The sequence below is a fragment of the Balaenoptera ricei genome, chromosome 3 (assembly GCF_028023285.1).
Source record: "Balaenoptera ricei isolate mBalRic1 chromosome 3, mBalRic1.hap2, whole genome shotgun sequence".
Taxonomy (NCBI): Eukaryota; Metazoa; Chordata; class Mammalia; order Artiodactyla; family Balaenopteridae; genus Balaenoptera; species Balaenoptera ricei.
Window position 1 is genome coordinate 56,958,329 of NC_082641.1, and position 24,530 is coordinate 56,982,858.

General features: G+C 37.6%; 1 protein-coding gene across 2 annotated transcripts in view; it reads right to left on the reverse strand.

Annotated features, from left to right (window-relative positions):
• The window catches only part of MRPS27 (mitochondrial ribosomal protein S27), a 93,714-nt gene that overhangs the window by 57,870 nt on the left and 11,314 nt on the right, over nucleotides 1-24,530 (reverse strand). For both annotated transcript variants that reach the window (XM_059916555.1, XM_059916554.1), the window contains exons 3-4: nucleotides 16,724-16,794; nucleotides 14,629-14,687 (exon numbers count right to left, since the gene is read on the reverse strand). In XM_059916555.1, coding sequence (XP_059772538.1) covers nucleotides 14,629-14,687; nucleotides 16,724-16,794 — 130 coding nt within the window. The remainder of the gene's footprint in view (nucleotides 1-14,628; nucleotides 14,688-16,723; nucleotides 16,795-24,530) is intronic.

Here is a 24,530-nt window from a genome sequence, read left to right on the forward strand (position 1 = left end):
CAGTTACATGCATTGCAAATCTTTCCCTTGTCTTTGACTTGTCTTTTAATTTGCTAATGATATCTCTTGTGATACAGAACTTTAAAATTTTAGTTCATTAAAATTTATCAATCTTTTATCAGTTTTTTGTCTTATTCAAAAAATCTTTCAGAAAGTCACACAAATATTAATATGCTCCTATATTTCTTTATAAAAGTTTTATACTTTGCTTTTTCTATTTAAGTTTTAATCTAACTTAAAAAAATGTGTGTGCACTTGCATTTTGAGATAGGAATTAATTTTTTTCCCATATAATCAATTGTCCAAACACCATTTATCAACTAGTCCATTCTTTCTCCTGTGATTTATAAAACATCTCAAGTTTCCATGAGTACAAATACATTTCTGGGCTCTCTCTATTCTGTTGCACTAGTATGTTTGCCTAAGTCTAATCCAATATCTCATTTGTATTTATTGTAGCTTCTTACTAATTCTTGTTATCTATCTTGTAGATCAATCATTTTATCTTAGTCTTCTTAAAAGTGTCTTAGTATTTTTGGCCCTTTACTCTTTCATTCAATTTTAGGGTCATCATCTCAGGTTCCACAAAAAATTTTGCTGAGACCTTGGATGGAATTACACTGAATTTATAGATGAAATCTGAGAGTTAAATAGTTTAAAACAAATAAAATGCAAAGGTGTAGTAAAAAGCCTGGCAGGAAACAATAAGCGAGTGATTTTTCCCGTACAAATTGGAAAAAAAGTATGTCATTACATTTTTTCATAAGCAAAACATAAGTTTAAAAATATGGAAAAATTTATATGTTCTAACCTATCCTGCAGGGTCACAGCAGTCAGCCTGGTTTTCCATATAACAATAGGCTACACAAATAGAAACTCTTACTAAGTTTCTAGAGCAGGGGGGAAAAAACCAATAAAATAAAATAAAGAATGGGGAATGCCGACAACATTAAGCATCCTTATCTATTCTGAGCTGCTCTTGTGCACTACAGGTATCAGAGCTAAAAATCACTGGAAGCAGTCGCTCAGTTTCTATTTCAACTGTTTAAATGTTTTTCTGTCATGCTCCCAGCCCTCAGAACAGACTTCTCTTCTTGTGTCTAATCTGCATTTTGATTGGTTATTCAATAACATCTTATCGGAGATCAGTTTTGGTGCAGGTTGTTCCTAATGGGAAATCACCTTCTTTAGGCTTCTCCCTGTCTCCACAGATGGGAAGCAGGTGACTTTCTGCTGCCCCCTTCTGGTTTCTGACTGCGGTAAAGCTTAAGCAATATGGGTATATACAACCCTCAGAATGGGAGAAAATATTTGCAAATGAAGCAACTGACAAAGGATTAATCTCCAAAATTTACAAACAGCTCATGCCAGCTCAATATCAAAAAAACAAACAACCCAATCCAAAAATGGGCAGAAGACCTAAATAGACATTTCTCCAAAGAAGATATACCAATTGCCAACAAACACATGAAAGGATGCTCAACATTACTAATCATTAGAGAAATGCAAATAAAAACTACAATGAGGTATCACCTCACACCAGTCAGAATGACCATCATCAAAAAATCTACAAACAATAAATGCTGGAGAGGGTGTGGAGAAAAGGGAATCCTCTTGCATTTGGTGGGAATGTAAACTGATACAGCCACTATAGAGAACAGTATGGAGGTTCCTTAAAAAACTAAAAATAGAACTACCATACGACCCAGCAATCCCACTACTGGGCATATACCCTGAGAAAACCATAATTCAAAAAGTCATGTTACCACAATGTTCACTGCAGCTCTATTTACAATAGCCAGGACATGGAGGCAACCTAAGTGTCCATCGACAGATGAATGGATAAAGATGTGGCACATATATACAATGGAATATTACTCAGCCATAAAAAGAAACGAAATTGAGTTATTTGTAGTGAGGTGGATGGACCTAGAGTCTGTCATACAGAGTGAAGTAAGTCAGAAAGAGAAAAACAAATACCGTATGCTAACACATATATATGGAATCTTAAAAAAAAAAAAAAAAAGGTTATGAAGAAACTAGAGGCAGGACGGGAATAAAGACGCAGACCTACTAGAGAATGGACTTGAGGACACAGGGAGGGGGAAGGGTAAGCTGGGACAAAGTGAGACAGTGGCATGGACATATATACACTACCAAATGTAAAATCGATAGCTAGTGGGAAGCAGCCGCATAGCACAGGGAGATCAGCTCGGTGCTTTGTGACCACCTAGAGGGGTGGGATAGGGAGGGTGGGAGGGAGGGAGATGCAAGAGGGAAGAGATATGGGGATACATGTATATGTATAGCTGATTCACTTCGTTATAAAGCAGAAACTAACGCACCATTGTAAAGCAATTATACTCCAATAAAGATGTTAAAAAAAAAATATGGGTATATACATTGAGCCTTTCCTTTTTAATGTCAGACAGCTTTCCAAAAAATGTGATGTCCTTTCCATCTGGGTGTTTAACTACTAGTGTTCATAAGCATCTATTTCTCCCTATCTCTGAGCCATGATAATCTTTGTACCTTGATGCCCTTGGGGTGGGAGTGGTGAAGATGTATGGGAACTATCAGTCTTAGAAACGTAAACTGGAGTCAAAATACATTTTCCCTAAGGAGAGAAGTATGGGGAAGAAATAGTCCCTGTTCTTCAAGATGTTACAATCTAGCAAAACCAACACTAAGGCCAAATTTACTGAATATTAACTTTCTCTGTCTTAAGATTGTTCTAAGGACCTTATTATAATATATTCATATCTTTAAGTCTCATCTACCTATTCTAAATCACAGGCGCTATTTTCCCCCCCACAGGCACTATTTTAATCCCCATTTTGTGGATGAGGAAACTGAGGGACAGAGAGTATAAGTAACTAAATCATACAGTTAATAGATGGCTGTATTCAAATCTAGACAGATTGGCTCCAGAGGCCATGCTCTTAACTAATACATTATACTGTTTCTCAAGTAAAGAAAAATAAGAAGCACATATTTTTGATAAGTAAAAAGACAAAACAAACTAATTAAGCACCCCTGACTAGATAAAAGAAAATTCTATAGAAGGGGTCAGAGAAATCACAATCAAATCATGAAAATCAGAGCAAGTTTATGGATGTAGTAGAATTTGGGACAGGCCTTAAAAGACAGGTTGTACTCTATTATAGAAGGAGATGGGGAATGGAGGGAAGAACAGAGGCAAAGACAGTAAAGTACAGGGCACATTCAGAGAGCAACAGTCCATTTTGGCTGGAGTCTAAAAGCACTGTGTAAATGTCCCATACACGTTAACTGTTACCACCTGCTATTAAGTCAGCAAATGGAGGATTATAATAATCTATACGTACAAGATCCACAAAGTTCTCGTTTTAATGAATAATTTCTGTGTCCTTCCTATCAAAACTCTGCCTGGGCTTTTATCAATAGGGACTAATGACCGATTTGAGTTCCCCTCCTGGTAGCATCCATCACTGAGCCATGAAACAGTCAGTGTGTAATAAATACAGTGTTCATGTACTGTAATGGCCTAGAGTGGGAACACCTGGTTTTAAGTCCCAGCCTTGCCCATCATTAGCTATGAAACTGGTGATAACATTTGTCTTAGTATCAGCACTGATATTAAAAAGAAGAACAGAACAGATTTCAAAATACAAACTCTTGCCTGGTTTAAAAAAACAACAACAAACAAACATAACAGGAAATCTGGCATGGAAATGACAGCAGCCAAGACCACTAAAGAGAATTCACATCAAATACTTCTAGCTCCTCAAATGTCCTCTTGCCTAGACCCATGACATCTGGAAATACTCAGGAATTTATTTGCCACTGGCCTCAAAAGTCATGATGCAATCAACTGAAACCTCTGTTCCCACAGATCTCTTCCTGAAGCTTTTGTTTATCTACTCATCTCTCCCTTAAATATTGTACCAGCTCCTGAAAAGATCTCTTAATTACCTTCAAATCAAACCTCCTCAATACAAAACCCTACCAAAGTCTCTTTAATAAATATAAGACAATATATTCAGTTATACTTTCTCTCTGCCCTATAGCTATAATTCCTTGTACCATGATTATGACTTCACAGTTATGAAAATAACCAGTAAAAAGATTTTTGGATCAAACGACGCTGTACTGTGGAAAAAACAACTTGGGATATATCTTTTTATAGGAACTATAGGAGTTTTTAGGTTTAATCCGCAAAGAGTTCTGCAGCTATTAGAATAGATCAACTTTAGCCCTCTCCTTCTAAATCCCATGTACATGCAAGGCATCAAAAATATATGTTTTGTGGGCCTTTCAGATAAAGATCATAGGTAAATGTCAAATATATATGGTACAGAAATTAGTTCCCTGGAAAACAAGAGTGAATACCCTACTCTCATACCAAGAAATCTGCTAAAGGTACTTATAAGTAAGACAGTAAATGAAGAAGCCTGCCCCCCAAATCCAGAAGAGAATGAGTGATCCCCTATTCTTTCTGTTGTTTAATTTTACATCTGTTAGTTGTTCTTTTGATATTCATGGTTAAGGTGGCTGAACTTCAATTCTACTATTTAAATAAATAAGGCTCTGAGTGAGAAACTAAACAAAGACCAGAACCTCATGCTTTCAAAGTCTGAAGCTCCTGGTGATAAAGTCTAGCGTCTGTATCAGTGAGACTGAGAAACAGATTTCAGATATGTAAGGTGCCTTGAGAGGCATCCAAGATCAGCTGCTCGTCTAGGAAGCTGATGTCCAGATAGTTCATTAACTGGTTCCAAGTTACAGATCAAAGTGGGAACTAAACCGGTCCTGAAAACACAGGTCACCTCACTCTTTCCTCCCATCCTGATTTCTTCAGTCTTTTCAGCTCTTTTTTTTTTCCATGACTATGTATTTTTAACTGGTGAACCTCTGTATATGCTAGGTTTTTCTAGGTTTAATTAATTTCATGTCACTTTGTTAGGAGGTATTTAAATATTCACTGAGTATGCTGGTTTACTACCTAGACTGCCTCAGGAAAAAGAACTGGCACAAAGAGACACACTGGTCTAGCTGATGACCCTCTGAACTTCAAGTCAGGCCTTCATCCACAACTAGAGCTTGGACTTGCCACATGGAAACTGCTTAGTCTTCCTAGGTCTTAATTTCACAGATTCTGAAAGTTAGCAGGACTTCAGGGCTTCAGAGATCACCTAGTCTAAAAGTTCCCAACTTGTACCGGGACACCAGGTAGACCCTAATGTAAGTATGTTTTGGCAGTTGTTCTTTCTCCAAAGCTCTGTGGCCAGTTCCTCTCAAACAGTCCAAATGTGGTCAGTAGGCATAAGATGTGATGCAGCAAACTCAGAAATATGTATACGTACAATGAAAAGGCAAGAGAAAAACACACCGCCTTGCTGTCTTCTAAATCTGCTTCCAATTCAATACTTCTATTAAAGTAGACCAGCCTCATTAACTGAGGTTCAATTTTCAGTTCATTTTTGACCTTCCTTGTTTTCTAGCTTTATATTCAACCTGTCACTAATCCTGTTGATTGATTTTTCCTTCTTACGTGCAAAATATTTCTTTCTTCATTTCCACTGTCAACTACCACAGGACAGGCCTTTTATCACCTTAAGTACAGATAATAAATTTCCCTCCCACACTTACCTCCTTCAATCCAAAATTTACTCTATTAATCTTCCTGAAATAGTTTTATGATATACATTTCTCAAGAATCTACTGATGACTAACAATCTTAAGGATCTTAAAAAAAATTTTTTTTTTAATAACTAATATCTGCAGGCCTTGACGGACATAATCTTTTTGTAATGGATATTATTTCACATGTATGCAGTGCGTCAGGAGTTCCTAGAGGTGAAATTATTGGGTCAAAGGGTATGTGCGTTCATAATTTTGATAGATGTTGCCAAAGTTCTCTCTACAGAAGTTGTACCACTATATATATATCTACTAGCAATGCATGATGCTGCCAGCATTCTATTCCCTCTATAATCTGCCCACCTTATTTCCCACGACTCCCTGGTAGGCCCCTGTCAATCCCCATAAGGTCAGTTCTCACCTCACTCTATTAGCCCCCCCATACTGCTTGCTGCATCTTGAACACTCACTCCCATTTCTTCTACTCATCCAATCTTCAAGGCTGTCTCAAGTTCTGCCTCTTTTATGAATGTTTGCTGATAATGACATCAACCCCTCTTCCAGCCTGCCCAAAGCATGTTTTCTCAGAAACACCATTTTGTTACATATCGTCAATTTACCTATTTATTATATCCAAGATTTCTGTTGATGTTGAATTGTTTCACATATCTAGTTATCCCCAGCCAATTTATAATCTTTTTGATTGTAGTGATTCATATCCTTCCTTTGAACACACCACAGTTCTGGCAAATTAAAAAATACGTCTCTTAAACCTTCTATTGGCTTTGGAAATTCCCTTTTAAACAGAGCTGAGAATCATTTGTCTTACAGACTTGAAATCTGAAATTCTGTCAGGATAGTTTAAATTTGTCTTCAATGGAAAAAGAATGATTACTGACTTTCACATAATCAACATCGCTTCATATCCTATAAGATCCTTCTTACCATCTTATTTCTAAATATATACTAGATACTCAATACATATTTCTGGAATTGATCTTGCTCCTAATTTCTCTATTATTAATAATATATGTATGCATGTATGTGTGTACATACACACAAAGTGATTCTAAAATTGATATGGAATGCAAAGGACCTAGACTAGGTAAAACGACTTTGGAAAAGAACAACAAAGTTGGAAGACTCACACTACCTAATTTTAAGATTTATTATAAAACTACAGCCGTAAAGATAGTGTAGTACTGGCATCAAGAGAGGCAATGGAACAGAGATCAATGGAACAAAACAGTTCAGAAAGAGACTCACTTGTCTATAAACAACTGGTTTTCAACAAAGATTCAAAGGTAATTCAGTGCAGAAAGAAAAGTCTTTTCAACAAATGGTGCTGACACGACTAGGTATTCTTAATGCCAGAAATTTAACTTGGACCCTTACCTCATACCATATTAAAAAAAAATAACTTAAAATGGATCATAAGACTTAACTGTGAAACCTAAAACTATAAAACTTCCTAAACAAAACATAGGAGAAAAATCTTTGTGGTGTTGGGTTAAGCAAAGATTTCTCAGTTGACACCAAAGGCATGATTCATAAAAGAAAAAATTAACAAACTGGACTTCCATCAAAAATAAAAACTGCTCTTTGAAAAACACTGTTAAGTGAATAAAAAGATAAAGAAGATTACGAGAGAAAAAGTTCTCAAAACTCAATAATAAGAAAACAAGCAACTCAATAAAAGAAAAATGGGCAGAAGATTTAAACAGATACTTCCCCAAGGAGTTATATGGCTGGCAAATAAGCACGTGAAAAGATGCTCAACATCATTAATTATCAGGCAAATACAAATTAAAACCACAGTGAGGGTGAGATACCATTAAACACATGTTATCATGGCCAACTCTGTTGGCAAAACTATGGAGCACTGGAACCGCTGGTGGGCCTGTACAATGGTATAACCCCTCTGGAATGTATACCTACTACATGCTCCAGCCATTCCACTGCTAGATATTTACCCCAAAGAAATGAAAGCTTACGTCTCTACAAAGACTTGTAAATGGATGTCTGTAGCAGCATGGACTGCTCTGGCCTCCGAGGATACGGGCCTTCAGGGACCCATTCATTATGCCAGAGGAATACGAGAGTATATAAGGTGTGAGATCACTCTGGGCAAGTTGGGTGGAATGTTAGAACCATAGCCAAGAAAACACCCTTGAAGGTTACCCCTACACTCCTCCTATGACCAGGCTCCAGGCTGAAATAACAAGACCAGCGGGAGAGAAGTGCAAAGTCAGAAGGAGTGGAGCCTCCATGGGTCTCTGGCAGGGCGTGGTGATGTTCGTGACAATCTGCTATCCCCTCATGCAGAGCCATTAACAGTACCTCTCTCCCAGGCCTGTGGTAAGGATTAGCAAATAAGAACTAAATAAAGCGCCTGGCAATATTAAAGTATGAAAGTGTTTTTCTAAAAAATGCTCTAAGACTCATTTACCGCCCCCCTTGGGCTCTTTGCTCTTTCCTTAATAATGTTCAAACATAATGAGACTTGGCAGTATGCTAACAGAAAAATTTTAAATTACATTTTAGTGCTGTAAAACACAATCTCTATGCCCTCAAAGAAAAATGATCACTGCTTAAACTCATGAAGTGTTCCCTCCTAGTAAACTCCCACTTTCCCCTCTTCCTACAGGCAGAAATGGATTCTTATAACATAGGCCTGGGGTAATGCGCTCACCTTCTAAGGAACCATGTGGATATTTTTGCTTATTGAAAAATGAAGCTATTTTGGTCCTTCCTTTTTAACCACTGCGCCACCAGGGAAGCCATTGGTCCTTCCTTTTTAAGGCTGGCTGCCAACCCGGGACCTGGAGACGTGCAGGCTGCCATCTGCCTCGCCCCAGCTGTTCCTGACCCGCCATCCGTCTCCAACCAGGGACACTTGGTATCTGCCAGGTCAGTTAAGCCACGGATGAAAGATGCCTGAGGCCAAGGTACAGCGTGGATGACTCTGTTGGCAACACACAGCCTGTCACACAACCTTAACTTCCTCTCATTAGTGGGTGGCACGCCACTCTCCATGGCAACACAGAGAGCTGTATTCTGAGAAAAACAGACCTTCTCATGGAGCTCTGCCACAATCTTTTCTTATTGTATGACAAGTAATTCAGCATTCCCCACATTTTTGCTAACAACCAAAAGGCTACCTTTTAAAAAGTGTATATTCTTAAAATAGAGAGAATATGTTATATAGACATTAGAAATTTCTATCACTTATCCTTAGGAATGACCATTTAGGTTGCAGATTAAATTATCAGTTCAAATTATTGATGCTCTAATAGTAAAAGGAGCAAGTTTAATTTCATGCATCTCTTAACTGCCACGGTCCCAAAATGATTTGAAAGTCTAAATAAGCCTTTAAAAATGCAATTTGCAAACATCCTCAGTGAAGAAGGAATTTTTATGGCTTGGGTTTGCATTCTATTAATGCACTAATCCAATACTAATACAGCCACTGTTAAAGCTTGTTATAAACCATGAAAATAACAGCTTTTACTGATGCCACAATTTCACTGATGACATGCAGTTTTATCTCCTGAAAGGGAGACAGAGAGCCTGCCTCAGGGCTCACGTGTCTGCATGTGGGCAGCACACATCAACCTGGAGAGTCCTGAGCTCAGAACTACTGACTAGGTGGTCCAGAAAAGACACGCTCTCCAAAAAATAATAAATGAAAATTCTAGATAAACTCACTATACAATAACATTGACCTCAGGCAGACAGATCACAAAAAGAGATCTACTGTGGAGAAAAAGCTAAGATCATGGTTCTTAGGAAACAACAACCCACAGACTATAAGAAATATAAGGGATTTCCTCTTATCCCTTAATTTTAATTTCCTCCTGCTTTACCACACTCTAGACTGTACTTTCCATGGAATTCCTTCTGCCTCAGTTTTCTTAAAAATAAATTGTAGCCCCATCTGAAATCCTTATCGATATTACCTTGCACTGGGGAAGCACTGTCTTGGTCTTTCTAGCACTGCTCCACTGTTCACATTCATCCTCATGGCTTCCCTTCTCAGCGCAGGACAGGCAGTGGCTTACACACACACACTCTATGTTGGGTCTGCTCAGTTAATCTCCATGCCTTAGTCTCTGCGTCGGTAAAATCAAGATGCAAACTGGATTCTTAGCAACACTATAAATTGATAGTAAGGCAAAGGTAAGAAATCTTTTTTCTTCAAAAGCCGATGAGAGGGCATGTAGGTAAGCAGAAATCAATCCTTTGGCAAGGAAAAAAAAATTGGTCGCTCAATTCCTTTTAAAACTAAAGTGGGACGTATAAAAACTCTTTTTAACAAATGTTAAGCATGAATCAGCAGTCAACTTCTCACGCTCACCAATCACTGAGCAGCCTCTTCCTCTTAGCTGCCGTTAGCTGTGCTGTGCTCTTACCTTCATCTTCTGTGCCACCAAACCTCTGCTGCTACTGCAGGGGGAACACCATGGCTTCTCCCCTCGCCAACCGGGGGCTGGAGTGGGGAGGGGCGTGATGATACCAAACTCGAGCAGCGGTGCTCCTACCCAACAGCCTCCCAGCACTAGTCTCCTGATGGACGGCATCTCAGGGCCTGTCCGAATCTCACTTCTCGCCAAACCTCTTCCTGCTCCAGTGGGGAGACAAGAGACTGGCTGTATCTAAGTTCTCATTTGGATAACAGAACACATATCAACCATATGCCTGTCTTACTCTATGAGGTCTAACCTAAAATAAAAGAAAGCCTTCTTTGTACGAAGAAAAACAAAGAACTAGAAAACTTCAAGAGGCCTGGGGTAAGAAGCAGGAATAAGCCTAAGCAAAAGGCCTTCACGGTGAGGTTTATAACATTTTTTTGCAGCATGAACTCGCGGGCAGTCTGATGGCACCTTCTCGAATAATGTTTTAAATGCACAGGATAACAAAGGAGACCAATTATAGTGAAATAGAATTATCAAAACATTAAAAAATCCTTGAGATATGGTCACATGTGCTTCTCCATTAATGTACGAGACAACACTAGCCAGCAGTAGTTTAATTATAAATGCAATTTCTAAGCAGTGATGAGCATAATTTGCCAAGATAGCTGCAACAAATGTAATGAGATATAAAAAAAAAATCAATGATTTTTATTGGTGAGAAAGACACAGACACTGCTAACAGTACTGTGATCTGTTGCCTATATTCACGATTGAAGGCAATGCTAAATACTGAGAGGTGAGTGAAAATAAAAATGTAATTTTATTCTCATCGAAGTTCACAGAACCCCCTGAATTCTCTCCACCACCCCGATACACAAAGCAGCTGGAGGCACAGCTTTTCTGGCTGAAGCAGAAGCAGAGGGCTGGTGGCAGGACCGTCTGGCCTCTCCCTCACATCCTATTCCTCCCCAAGCCACGCACCGGAGGCCCCTTGAGGAACCAGCTCGAGGGCTTCTTGGAAGACAGTTTGCAAACCACTCATAAAGTGATCTATTATTCAGCCTGCTGAGAGTATCCCTGCAATAGCGTGCCTGTGCCTATTTTCCTAACCTCCCAGCCATATCTATACACAGTTTATGAAGTCCCTGGCTCACGTCCTTCTTATCTTGCTTTATTTATTTTTTATTTGTTTTTTTTATTCTCTTATTTTAATCATGTTTTATTTTGTTACAGCCCAACAGTTCTTAGCAGGCTTTGCTCTCTTATTTCTTAGCTTTCATATTTTGTTTATTTTACTTCAATTTAGCCTTTTTACTGTTGTAATCACTTTTACTCTTGGTTTGCTGTAGAGTATTATCAGGTTTTTAAAGAAAATTTCTTTATTGTCAACCTATATGATTATAGGTATTATAATGCTGATGCTCCCAAACTTTTAAACCTGTGTACTTCAGGAGATTCAAAGGCTGACAGTCTTTCCTGGAATGAGAGGATGACAACACACTGGCATGTGCCGGAAGCACCCTGAACTGCTTACTTGTTCACCTGACTCAACGGCAGATGCTCAGCTAGCTCTCCACTGATCACTCCACGTTTCCAAACTTCTTCGGCTCTAATAGCCTTTACATAATCACTGGGGAGATCTGATCACTAGAAGATGAGAGGATTTGGCGATTACATTCTGCTTGCAGAGCCTGGTCTCTACAGACTGAGGCAGGGAAAGATTTGCGCCACTGACAGAGGTGGCAGCCAAAGTCCTGTTGTGGGCCTTCCCCTCAAAGACAGTACTGCCTGGGGAATGAGAAATTCTCCAGGCAGGCCAGCAAGAAGCTATTAGTTGCAGGATTAATGAATTGCTCCTATATTTCCGTATCTTACACCTGTGATTGTAAGTTTACTCCGAGATGTCTAAAGTCATCCCATGTGGAAATGTTAGGCATTGCAACCATGAGCGCTGAAGACCTAACTGGTGGAAATCCCAGAGGCCCTTGGTGTCCTCAGGATTAACATTCTTGATTTCAATTAAAGCAGGGAAACCCCAAGAGTTCATAACTTAACCTGTAATTCTGCTGAGGCATTACTATGTTTTGTATATCCTCTAAGGCTGGAAAGCAGGAGTTGATACTTGGCTGATGAACAAATACTGGCCAGCCTCCATCATCTACCCCGATGCAGCTTTATGGTGCTGTATTTGGTCTCACACACATACAACAGTAATCTCATGAAGTCATAAAAACGTTTCTTTCTTAAAAAAAAAAAAATCTCAGAAAAAGAGAGCTAATTTTCTTGGCAATGGAAGGGAGGAGAAAGAACGGAAATAAAGAGTGATAAGTCATGGTTAGAACACTAGTTTTGATTAAGCAAAGGATGGGGAATGTCAAATTAAACAATGCCTCAGATTTAAGATGGACAAGAGTCTTCTATATGACCTATATGAAAACAGGGAGATTTTATGAAACTTTCCATAAGACTCCAGGCCTCACAAAACTGGACATGATATGAAGAATTAATCACAGAATGTCTTTCGGTAGGACTTAAATTTCTCAGTTAAACTTCAATGCATGAAGACAGGGAGAGTGTCTAACTTTTTCATCACTATATGCCCAGCACCTTGGACAAATTCTGGGCACACAATAGGTGCTCAGTAAATACATACTGAATATTGAATTGCTGAAATCAATTATATGCTACAGAGGTACAAGTAAATTTGGGACATATTTCTTCTAAGACTATAGCACTGTGTCCTACAGGATGGAATTCTAAAAAATAGTTCCTATTTATAAATTGGAACTATTTTCTGCATTTTCCCATGAACAAAGCAAACAAAGGTGCCAGCCCAAATACACCTTTCACCACTGGCAAAAATAACTACCAAAGGAGCCTTACGGTGCCAAAGAACCACTAAAGGAAGGCAGGGCTTGCTCCCATCACGGAATCCATTTATGTTTATCTTAATGAAGGGTAGGAGGGCACTTGCAATTATGATTTCAGCACCTAGAATTTAAACTTAGGACACTGTTAAAGACAATCTTAGATTTAAAATAATTTTTTTTTTAAGGTTTGGAATCTTACCTACTTGAGATTTGTATTTAAACAGAAAACACCAAAACAATGGTAGACTCTACCCAATTCAGGAAGAAAAAGAAGAAGCCTTATTACTAGTTAGCAATATCACATACAAGAAAATTAGATATGTTTTCCCTAATATAAAGAAAGCTTTAAAAAAAAATATACCCAGATGGAAATAACTGAAAACTCTCTTGATCAAAACAAAGTTAAGGGACTTCCCTGATGGCACAGTGGATAAGACTCCACGCTCCCAGTGCAGGGGGCCCAGGTTCAATCCCTGGTCAGGGAACTAGATCCCACATGCATGCCACAACTAAGAGTTTGCATGGCACAACTAAGGAGCTCACGTGCACAACTAAGGAGCTGGTGAGTCACAACTAAAGAGCCTGACTGCAGCAACTAAGGAGCTGGCAAGCCGCAACTAAGGAGTCCACGAGCCGCAACTAAGGAGCTCACCTGCCGCAACTAAATAAATAAATAAATATTTAAAAAAAAAAACAAAAAAACCAAAGATCGAATGGGAAATTCTAACACAATGTTTACTGGAAACATTTTAAATTTCAGTCTGAGTCTTTTTTTGCAGCCTAGGAATTGGAACAAATCATAAATCTGGTTTTTAAAATCACAATAACGAATCACAATAAAAAGTCAGTTGTAAGGTATCATTTTGACAGGTATTTGATAGATGAAAAATCAACTATAAGAATAAATCATAATCTATTTGATCAATCCTTTATTTAATGAACTTTAGGTTATTCCAGTTTTTACTGCTATAGACGGTGCTGTACTGAACATACTTCTTTGTACACAGGGGCGAGTGTAGCTGTAGTTCAGTGGGATTGTTCCCAGTTGTGAGAAAGAATGAAGTAAATGTAGTAATGTAGAAAAAGTTTTAAAATACAGTGTTAATTGAAAATAGGAGCTGAACAGTACTTAAAGAGTGTGTTTCCACCTAAATAAAAAAGGGAGGAAAAAGATAAACAGACATATATTTTTTTCTCCTATCAGACTAACAAAAATCCAGAAGTGTGAAAATACCTCTGTTGGCCAAGCTGTAGAAACAGGTCTCTTTCATACACTGCTGGTGGGAATGTAAATTGGTAAGACCCCAGTGGAAAGCGATTTGGCAACAGCTATTGAAATTAAATATGTATATGTATATATATATATACATGTGTATTATTATATTTACATATGTATTAAATATACATACTTATGAGAACTATGTGCAAAATTACCTATGTAAAAGGTTATTAATTATTGCATTGTGCATCATACAAAAAGAGAGCACAAACAACCTAAAGGCCCTACAATAGGGAACTGGTTTAAATAATATATTCATAGTATGGAATATGATACAGTTATAAAAAATGTCTAATCTCTCTATACACTGATATGGAAAGATCTCCAAAGCACAAACTTAAAAAGCAAGGAGCTGAACATTATATACAGTACTTACCACCTTTTGTGTTAAAAAAGGATGTGAAACAAGAGAATATATAGTCAAATGAAATGGAAAACTTACTTGTACAGGTAATACTCTGCATGGTCTATCTCTTCTCGAGATGAAATGTTGTCCACAAACTAAAAGACAAAAAAAGAAACCTTTGGTTGAATATAAATTATGCCATATATTGAGCCTAAGTCACACACTGACCTTAAAAATAAAACACCCATTTTATCAGAACAGTGTTCATGTAGTGTGGTTCCAGCCTCAAAACCACTCTATGTTAATGCCAACAAAGAATCTACAATGGCCTCTCTTTTTCTATATGTAGAACAACCTTGGTTAGAAAAACTGTTTAAAAACTAAACGTTAACCTTGCTCAGAACAAGAGAGAGCTCCTCTTAGTGTATTTATAATTAGTCACTGGTATTTCCCATTATCTTTAAACCCTGATATTTTCTCTATGTTCCAAACTCCAAATACATGGGAACACATAGTTGAAAGGATGAAGACTCTAGTGGCTGAAAAAACATGGCCCAAGAGAGGAAAAATCTAAATTTAGAGAACTCAGTCTTATAACCATTTTTCCTATCTGATTTGGTTCTGCTACAGACCAGTCAACCTGTGATTCTTCTACCAGCAAAGTCTCCCCTCGAACCACAAACTCCTTCAGTGTGCTCAACTCTAAACCAGAGAAACAAACAGAAAAGACTCTTCTAAGGAGGAATTCTACTCTAAAGTAAAGACTCAGAGGCAAAAAGGATGAAGTAGGAGATAATGGATGTAGTGAATATAATTAAAACCTCGGGAAGAGGGAGAGAAAAGTAAAGAGGGGGAGACTTAATGGATCTCCCCCTTTTTAGGACTTATGGACTTGGTTTAGAAATCTCATTAAGGGGCAGATAAAATATGGTTCAAACACAGGACCTGAACTTGAGAACTAGCTCTCCTGACTGCATGCTGTGTGGCATAAACAGACGGCACGGCCCCTCTGGAATTTAGTTGCTCCCTCTGCATAAACAGAATAAAGGCACCTGCACTGAAGAGGACGAGGCTCCAACGAGAAAGTGTACGTGAAAGCTCTTTAAACTCTTAAGTGCTGCCTAAACAAACACCAGGCATTATGGCATACAGAGATTTTATACATCATGTAAGGGATGAACCAGTGGTCTTTCAGTTCTCCTCCAATATGAAAATGATAAGTCTATAAAATTTAGGTTATAACCTAGCTAAACGGTTCCCCTACTAAAAGGAAAATATCAAGGAGCAGAAAGAAAGGACTCAGACTAAAAAGGATGATGGTTTCTCTACTTTTCTTCTCCTAGATTTAAGTCTCTTGAATTTTATGGTGCCATTAATTTCTACAAAGAGCTTTCACATCTAAGATCTCAATTTAGCATCACATCAGTCCTATGAGGAAAATACTATTGTCCCCATACTGAATATGAGGAAATTGAGAGGGGCCCACTTGCCCAATGTCATAAAGCAAATTCATTAAGACAAGATAAGATCTATTTAAGGGAGGCAACAGAAAAGAACTTCAATGTCCCAGAGATCTGGGTTTGAAGCCCAATTTTTCCACCTATGAACTGTGTGAACTTGGGAAAGTCATCAAGCATCCTGAGTCTTGCATGCAAAATGGAGATAGCAATGCTTACCTCATATGGCCGCTATGAGAATAGCAAGATAATGTATGTTAAGAAACTAGTACAACAAGGTGATCAGTAATGGTTACTCTCAAGTCCTATTCCTGACTCCTAGCCTAATATTATTCTCCCATCCATTGCTCTGTAGCAGTTTAACATTAATACCCATTCTTTTACAGACTTTCTCAACTACCAAAATTACTTCCAATATTAACAAGTAAATACTATCACTTTGAAGGGTATATCAACTTAAAAAAAAAAAATCATGATACCAAATCCTGGAAAAATTAAAATAAACCAGATACACAACAGTAATCACTGACACTGGAGTCTGGTAAATTTATTACCTTTTATTTCAGTCAAAGAAATTTGCTACTTCATCATAAAATATCTATTAGCAACTACAAAAACATACCATACTCTGGAAAAATATATCCTATGAAAGATAGTCTTTATTTACAGAGCCTCATGTATATAAAGTGGCTTTCTTGCCTTCTTTCTCTTTCTTTATATTTAAGTTTTCTTACCCGTGATATTGTTAAAGAACTAACGGGCAGCTTTCTCTCATATGTTTTATCCATTAAAGATGCCAGATCAGCTGTGAAGACAAAGAAGAAAAAAGAACCTTGTCAAATATACATATTTCTTAAGAAAAATGTAACAGATACAACTCCTGCCAGCTGGCTGTCAACATTATGAAGTCAGTATTAAAACAGATGCTCTTTCTTGCTCTTTTTTGAAATTATTTTTGTATAAATTAAAGAGGATAGAGAAATATTAGTATAATTTTCTTAAAGAATTTACTTGATGCAGAAAGGATTATTTTAAAAGTCCTAGCATAGATTTAGCTTTAAAAAATGGATCAGTAAAATATCTCTGGAAGGAGACACAAGAAAGTGTTATTATTGACAGACTCCAGGGAAAGGAGGGCCAAGATGGTAGGGCGGCAAGAAAAGGAAACTCTTCATTGCTTACACATTTATTCCTTTTGCATTTTGAACCAGGTAAATATATTAGCTGTTCAAAAATGTTTTAAGTTGGAACTTATTAAATTACTTTTATACATTCCCTGAACGAATCACAGGGGCCAGGCATTCTGGTTATAATGAATGATTTTCAGCCTGAACTATTCCTATTCTGATTCCTTTTACCAGAACATCCATACAAATACTTGGTATTCCTGAGATTACACTGTTATCTCAGAGTCTAAAAAGCTCTGGAATAACAGGCAACATACCCCTCAAAATAATTATTTCATACCTTCTCATTGCTTCTAGAACTTACAATGTGTGTCTTTCCCCGTCTCTGCTCACTCTCACTCTCAGCTCATGATTTTGTGTCTTATTTCCCTAAGTATAAAATAGAAGCAATCATGGGAACTTTATCCTCCTACCATCAGGTCTACCAGGCTACCAGCATCTGTATCCATATACCCTTCCTCCTATTTTTTTTTTTTTTAAACAAAGGATGAACTTTATTAAACAAACAAAAAACAAAAATGACAAAAATTTCCTCTGACCTCCTATCTCCCTCCAGCTCCTTCTCCTTTGCTCTGCTCCCGTCAGCAGCAAGACTCCACAACAGAGTCAGCCCCAATACAACTGCCACCACTTCCTTAGTTCCATCCTCCCGTGAACTGACTCAAATCACATTTTGGTTTCCATCACTCTACTGACACCAAAGGCCACCTCTACTTTGTTAAATCCAGTGGTTAATTCTTCATCCTCATCGTACCTCTCCTCTCACTAACAATTAATAGAGTTGAGCATTCTGTTCTTCATGAAATGCTCTTTTCTCTCTTTTTGGGTTCCTTTGCAGGGTCTCCTCTTCTTGACTTCTTCATGTTGACGTGCCCTAAGTCTGAGGAGCAGACTCTTCACCATCTGCTCGGTCTCTGGGTATCTCCTTCTCTCCCTCCCAGAGCTTTAATCATCATCTACAGACTACTGACTCCACACATATATGCCTACCCTGACTTCTTCTTGTGACTCCAAACTTGTATTTCCAACTACATGGGTGACATCTCTATGTGGGTGTCTAATAGGTCTCTTAACATTACATGTCCTCTTAATTCTCTAACCTTCCACTCCAAACCTGCTTTTCTCCAAACCTTTCGCATCTCAGTAAATGGCCCCTAAGTTAACTGGCTTACTCAGGCCAAAAACTAAGGCGTCATCCCTGATCCCATTCTTTCTCACTCTCTGTAAGCATATGTCAGCAAATCATATACGCTCTAGATCTGAAATATAAATATATATATATAAATAAATCAGATCCTATCATTTTCTTTTCTCAACCAGCCAATAGCTACCTATCACACTTGGAATAAAATCCAAAATATTTTCTATGATCTATAAATGCCTATATACGCTGGTCTGTGTTTTGTTTTTTGTTTTTTCTCTTTTACACTTAGAAGTAAAAACCATGAAGGATTTAATTCACTGATATATTCTCAGTTCCTAGAAAAGTTCTATAAAAGGCACTCAATAAATACCTAAAGAAATAAATAAAAGGAATAAAGCAAGGGAGGGAGAGAGGGAGGGGAGAAAGAGAGGGAGGAAGGAAAAAGAAATGCAGTTATCTCTTGGTGTCCACATAGGATTGGTTCCAGGACCCACTGTGGATACCAAAATCCACAGATGCTCAAGTTCCATAGCTGGCTCTCCGCATCCGTGGATTCAACCAACTGCATCATGTAGTGCTGTGTGGAAAAAAATCCACATATAAGTGGACCTACAAAGTTCAAATCCACATTGTTCATGGGTCAACTCTAACTGGAGTTCCAAGTTTTTTTTTACTCCCTGGTGGAAGAAATTAGTATTAAGCAAAATGGCAACAGGTAATCAATTGACAAGTATTTGTTAAAGACCTATTGCTGTGCACTTAACCGATATTTTTCTCTTTTCTTTCTCTGGGATAATGCTCTCGATGAGCTACCAGGGGAAAGGAACTTTGCAAAACCACTAAAACCTGATATGATGTAAAAGTAACTACTTTTCTTATGACTATGTTAAAGGGGTTGGTACCATGTGATTTAAAAATTTTAAAACACAAATACACATATACAAAGAAGTCCCTAAAACCTCTTCATACTAAGGCAAATTAATATTGTTAAATCTAACTGCTCACAGAATGATATTAAACAGCATTCCCATGATACCAAATCTTTATGATCTCTTCATAATAGAGGCTCTTGTGTTGAGATGATAGGCAATATAAAGAATTAACTAACCCTTTACTCAAAATTTAAATTTTAACTAAAAAAATGCAGGATCAGGATCTACTGGCCTAATTAAAATGACCTCCATTTCCTCATGGGTTTCATATAGTACACAGCATATAACTAAACACTGGATTGAGCGGGCTTCTGTAGTGTGATAAGTCAAGATTCCATTTTAATCTTTTACACCAAGATATCCTCAGTCAAGTAAAATCGGCTGGGGCCCCAAAAAGGGCAACAGCTGCAGAGCCAGCATCTGATGAATAATATTTGCATATTATAAGTCAGAGAAAGGTTTGCTGCTAAATATAATATGCAACCAATCACCTCACATGATAGCACTAGCGTGATGAATGATGCAGAAAACTGCGCGGAGCAGGGATGGCCAAGAAAGCTGGGGCAGCTGCAGCCTGCAGAGGGCCAGCGCCACAGGCTTCTGGACCATGGTTTCAGCAGTCAAAATCACTCTTCATGTTTCAGTGAGGGGCCAGCAGATGCCCAGGTTTTATTCAAAGGGATGAGCCAAAGAAGATGCTTTCTTGCCTGTCACTCAGCTCCCTCAGGAATATACATGGCAGCGGACGGTCATGGTCAGCAAAGACTATAAAGGAAAATGGGTCTGAAATTTGAATTTTTCATTAACAAAACTTAAAGCTGTATAGACAACGTGGAAGTATGTCCAGAAAATGAAATGTATAGTAGTATAAAAATGTTCTTTTTGTTTGAAGAAAACAATACCATTGATAATCTAAGGACATAAAGGATTTTCCTGAGGACCCCGCACTATTCGAAGTATAGGAGTGTAATCCTGGTTAAGGATCTGAACCCCTAAGAGGCTTTAAGACTTTAAAATGTCACATTCCTAGGCTTCACACCCAGAGGGCAATTCTAATTCCATAGGTTTGAAGTGAGACCATGGAAACATAAATTTTTAAACAAAAGCCCCAGGAGATTGTGATGTAGCCTGGCAAGCACTCAAGTGAGTTAGTTTGAGAACTACCACAGAGGGAACACAAAAAGGATGTTGCTCCTAAGTTCAAGATGATATTAAACTGAATTCCATCTCAGCAATAAGGTGGACTAAATAGCTTTTAAAAAATTCCCCCTACTATAAAAACAAAACACCTAAATAAAATGTTAAAAAAATTTTCAAATATATGACTGAGCTTTCAAGAAGATAGATGTAATTGTCAGCGGCTAAAGGCAGGATGGGAGCACAAACCTTGAGTGTTTAAGGGACTACTAAGGGTAGCAGTCACCTGAGAGCATCTGCAGGGCCGCAGGGACACAGAGCTGTGGTTTTAATGACTTACAGGGAACAGAAGATACAACCAAGGCCTCTGTAAGGTAGGAAGCTGTTTCAGAGATCCTAGGTAAAGCCAGAGCTGCCTAAGGCTACACCTGTAGTGAAGGTGAACTCGAAAGTAATGCACCCTGCAAAGGGAAAACAGCAAGGACATTGTCCCCTGAGGGTTCTAAACCACAAAGTCAGCCCTCACACCTCTGAGGCTCTAATTATACTTCCTATGTCATACAAGATACACCAACTTGAGAACTATGTTTTAAGTGGTTTAAAGAGTTGATTTTACTACATAAAATTGTAGGAAATACATACTAATCTATGATGACAGAAAATATCAGAGGTTTCCTGGGAATGTGGGAAGGTGGGCAGGAAGAAGAGCAAAGGACTACAAAGAAGTAGGAGAACATGTGGGGGGCGGGTGACAGATATGCTTCTTATTTTGATTGTAGTAATGATTTCATGGACATATACACACGTACTTATGTCAAGACTTGTCAAATTGTACACTTTAAATAAATGCGGTATATTCTATGTAAATAATACGTCAACAAAGCTGTAAAAAAGAAATTCGATGAATAAGTTAAAGAGCAGGTAAGACACAGGTGAGGTGAGAATTAGCAACCTGAAAGATCTAAAAGAAATTACAAGAAACTAGAAGACAGCAGCAAAGATAGATAAAAATGAAAAGTATAAAAAAGGAGTTAAGAGATACAGAAAATAGAATAGTAAGGTCTAAAATACATTTAATTGAATTTCCCAAAGAAGTGAATAAAGAGAATGGGGAGAGGTGATATATGATGAGCTAATTGCTAAGCATTTTTTAGAACTGATAAAAGATATCCATTTTCAGATTCAGGAAACACAAAAATCCTCAAGTCAATTAAGTAAAATTAAGCCCACACCATGATATATTACACTTAAACTGAAGAATAAGAGGACTTTAAAAGTAGCCAGAAAGTAAAGATAGATTACTTACAAAGGAAAAACAACTATACCAACAGGTGTTTTCTCACTGGAAACAACAGAAAACAGTAGAATAACATGTTGGGAGTAAATACAATCAAAATAGAATTACATATCTAGCAAAATTATCTTTTAAGATTAACGGAAAAATAAAGACACTTAAAAACTGAAAGAATTTATTAGCAACAAATACTCACTAAAGGAACTTTTTACAAGTTGTGTTTTTTAGAAGACGTGTTTTTGGAAGAAGGAAGATGATCCTTTAAAGAAGACTTGAAATGCTAGAAAGAATGGTAAGTAAATAATATTAATTCAATTTGGGGGGAAGTTGTTTAAAATAATAATGTCTTATGTGTGTATGTGTGTTTTAAAGGATAAAACTTTAATATTAGACAATAACACATGGCTGGGGGTTATGTGACTGGACTAAAGAACAGCAGAGTGTGAATAACACTAGAATTTAAGGTAAATATGCATGCTAGAAGTTATGCAGCAACCATCTAAAAGATGTAGATTTAGAATGGTAAAACCCACCATTCTGAAAGAGTAGAAATAGAGGATACAATTTCTAGAGGGGGAGGAAATGTAAAAAACAAAAACACCACAACCAATCCAAAAGAAGATACAAAAGAAAGAATAAAGAAAGATGGGACAAATCACAAAATATGGTAGAAACAAATCCAAATAAATCAACAATCATAAAATGACAATGTAAATAAACTAAACTTTCCGTTACAAAGACGATTTCCAGATTGGTTTTAAAAATACATAATCCAGCTATATAAACCATATGAACATATGAAGAGTTGAAAATAACTGTATGAAAAATGTACTAAGCAAAAAGTAGCCTGAAGAAAGCTGGTATAGCTATATTAATATCAGACACAATAGATTTAAAGCAAAAAGAATTCGTTTTTCAGATTAGGTGGGTCATTACATAATGACCAAAAATTCATTTTTCCAGGAAGATAATTGGTGTGCACCAAAGTAACACAGCTTCAAAGTATATAAAATTCTGAGAAAGAAAATGATAATCTCCTCAATGATCACAAAATCTATAGTAGAGATGTGCTAGGAAAGAAGCCTCTTATAAAGGAGGGTGGTCTCTGGGTCAAAGTTATGATGAGGAAGGTCTCTGAAGGAATGATGGATCCTCTACTGAACCCTGGGAGCTTTAGGTGAGAAATTATTAGATGGTTTCAGTTTTTCATGATTTCTACGTAACTGTACATCACTGTTACCCATTCAGTCAACACTAAGTTCTTTCTGGGCATATGCGTACCTTACCTAATTTATGTAATTCTTTAAGAACTAGATACAAGTTATTACTGTACTTCCTAGAAGAAGTGATCTGGAAAACACAGGCTGAAACTCTGTTTTTGTTTCAGGGATAGATGACCTATAACATGTATGGAAATAATAGAAGGAATTAGGAAAAATTAACCTAAGAACCATTTGAATATAGATATTTAGCTTCCCTTCTATTTGTCTTTCTGTCACCAGAAGCTTTAAAATAATAAAGAAAAAAATGTCAAGGCAAGCTTCATATACATGTATACTAAGACTAAAGGAGGAGGATGTGCACAGGCCAGACCCATCTCTAGAACTGCCAGCAGACAGTAAATATGAAACCTAGTGAATGAATACATGTCACAGACATGCAACTAGGAAAGCAGGCCTCAGAAAATCTCCATCAAGCTTCAAGAGCAGGATGTGAAAAACCAATGCAACAAGCCAAAGGCCTCCACAGCTGAAATGACACAGTAAACCTACACCTCAGCTAATAAGTGTCCAGGTAATGAAAGATGACCACAGTGCTCAGTTTCAGCCTCAATGCAAAAAAAAAAAAAAAAAGAAACAAAAAAGCAGTAACTAAAACTGAAAGGTATCCCTTACTTTTTGATTATTTATAAAATGAAAAATCAGAAATAAAATATTTAATTCAGTAGGGCTCAGGAACTAATTCAGTTCAAGTCACCTAGTCCCTTGCCCCTGGCAGGGTAACCCAAGCAAACTTCTCATGGAACGCAGGGAACTTCCCCCATGAGGCCTGCCTTCCTACCAGCACCCTACCCAGTTCCCCAGAATGGTTTTCTCCTGAATCCTATTCACTGTGGGCCCTAATCTGTAACAGCTGCTAACCGGCTAATGCCGCTAACTTTCACCCTGTATCTCTCCAGTAGATCTGCGTGGCTAATGCAGGAATTTCAGAGACAATGCTTTAATTCAGTGTTTATTTTAACCAAAGGGAAGCCCAGTACAGAAACAGTCTAAAATTGAAATCTTCTGATTTGAGTTGGAAAGCTCAAGAATTCCCAGGGCTCTACAAAGCCTAGCTGGAGAACTACGGCTCTTTCAATAAAATATCAACTGCAAAGAATTAAAATGTCTGGAATACTTAAGTCCATGAGTTCATAATATTAGAAAAAAAAAAATTAAAACCCTCACTGATAACCTTTGGAGGATGGTAGGAGGTCAATTTATTATTTTCGAAGCTGCCTCTTCCATACAAACTATAACTCAGGATAACTGAACCGCTGATGAAAGGAAATTCTTTCACAAAAATTTTCTGGGTAATTAATGAGAGAAATGACAGAATTAAAACAGCAACATTTTGCAGCTCCTAATGAAAAAATGGATCTAAGCAATGATCACGAATGGCCTTTAACATCACAGTGACAACCAAATGCTGTGTGTCTCTTGACAACAGTAAACAACACTTCCTATAAAGTACTCATGCCAAAAGAAAAAACAAAAATACCCTGAATCTGATCAAGGCTTCCTCTCTAATTGCCAGTTTTATAGGACATATGGAAGGTAGAGGAACATGTTAAACACCACCATAAGG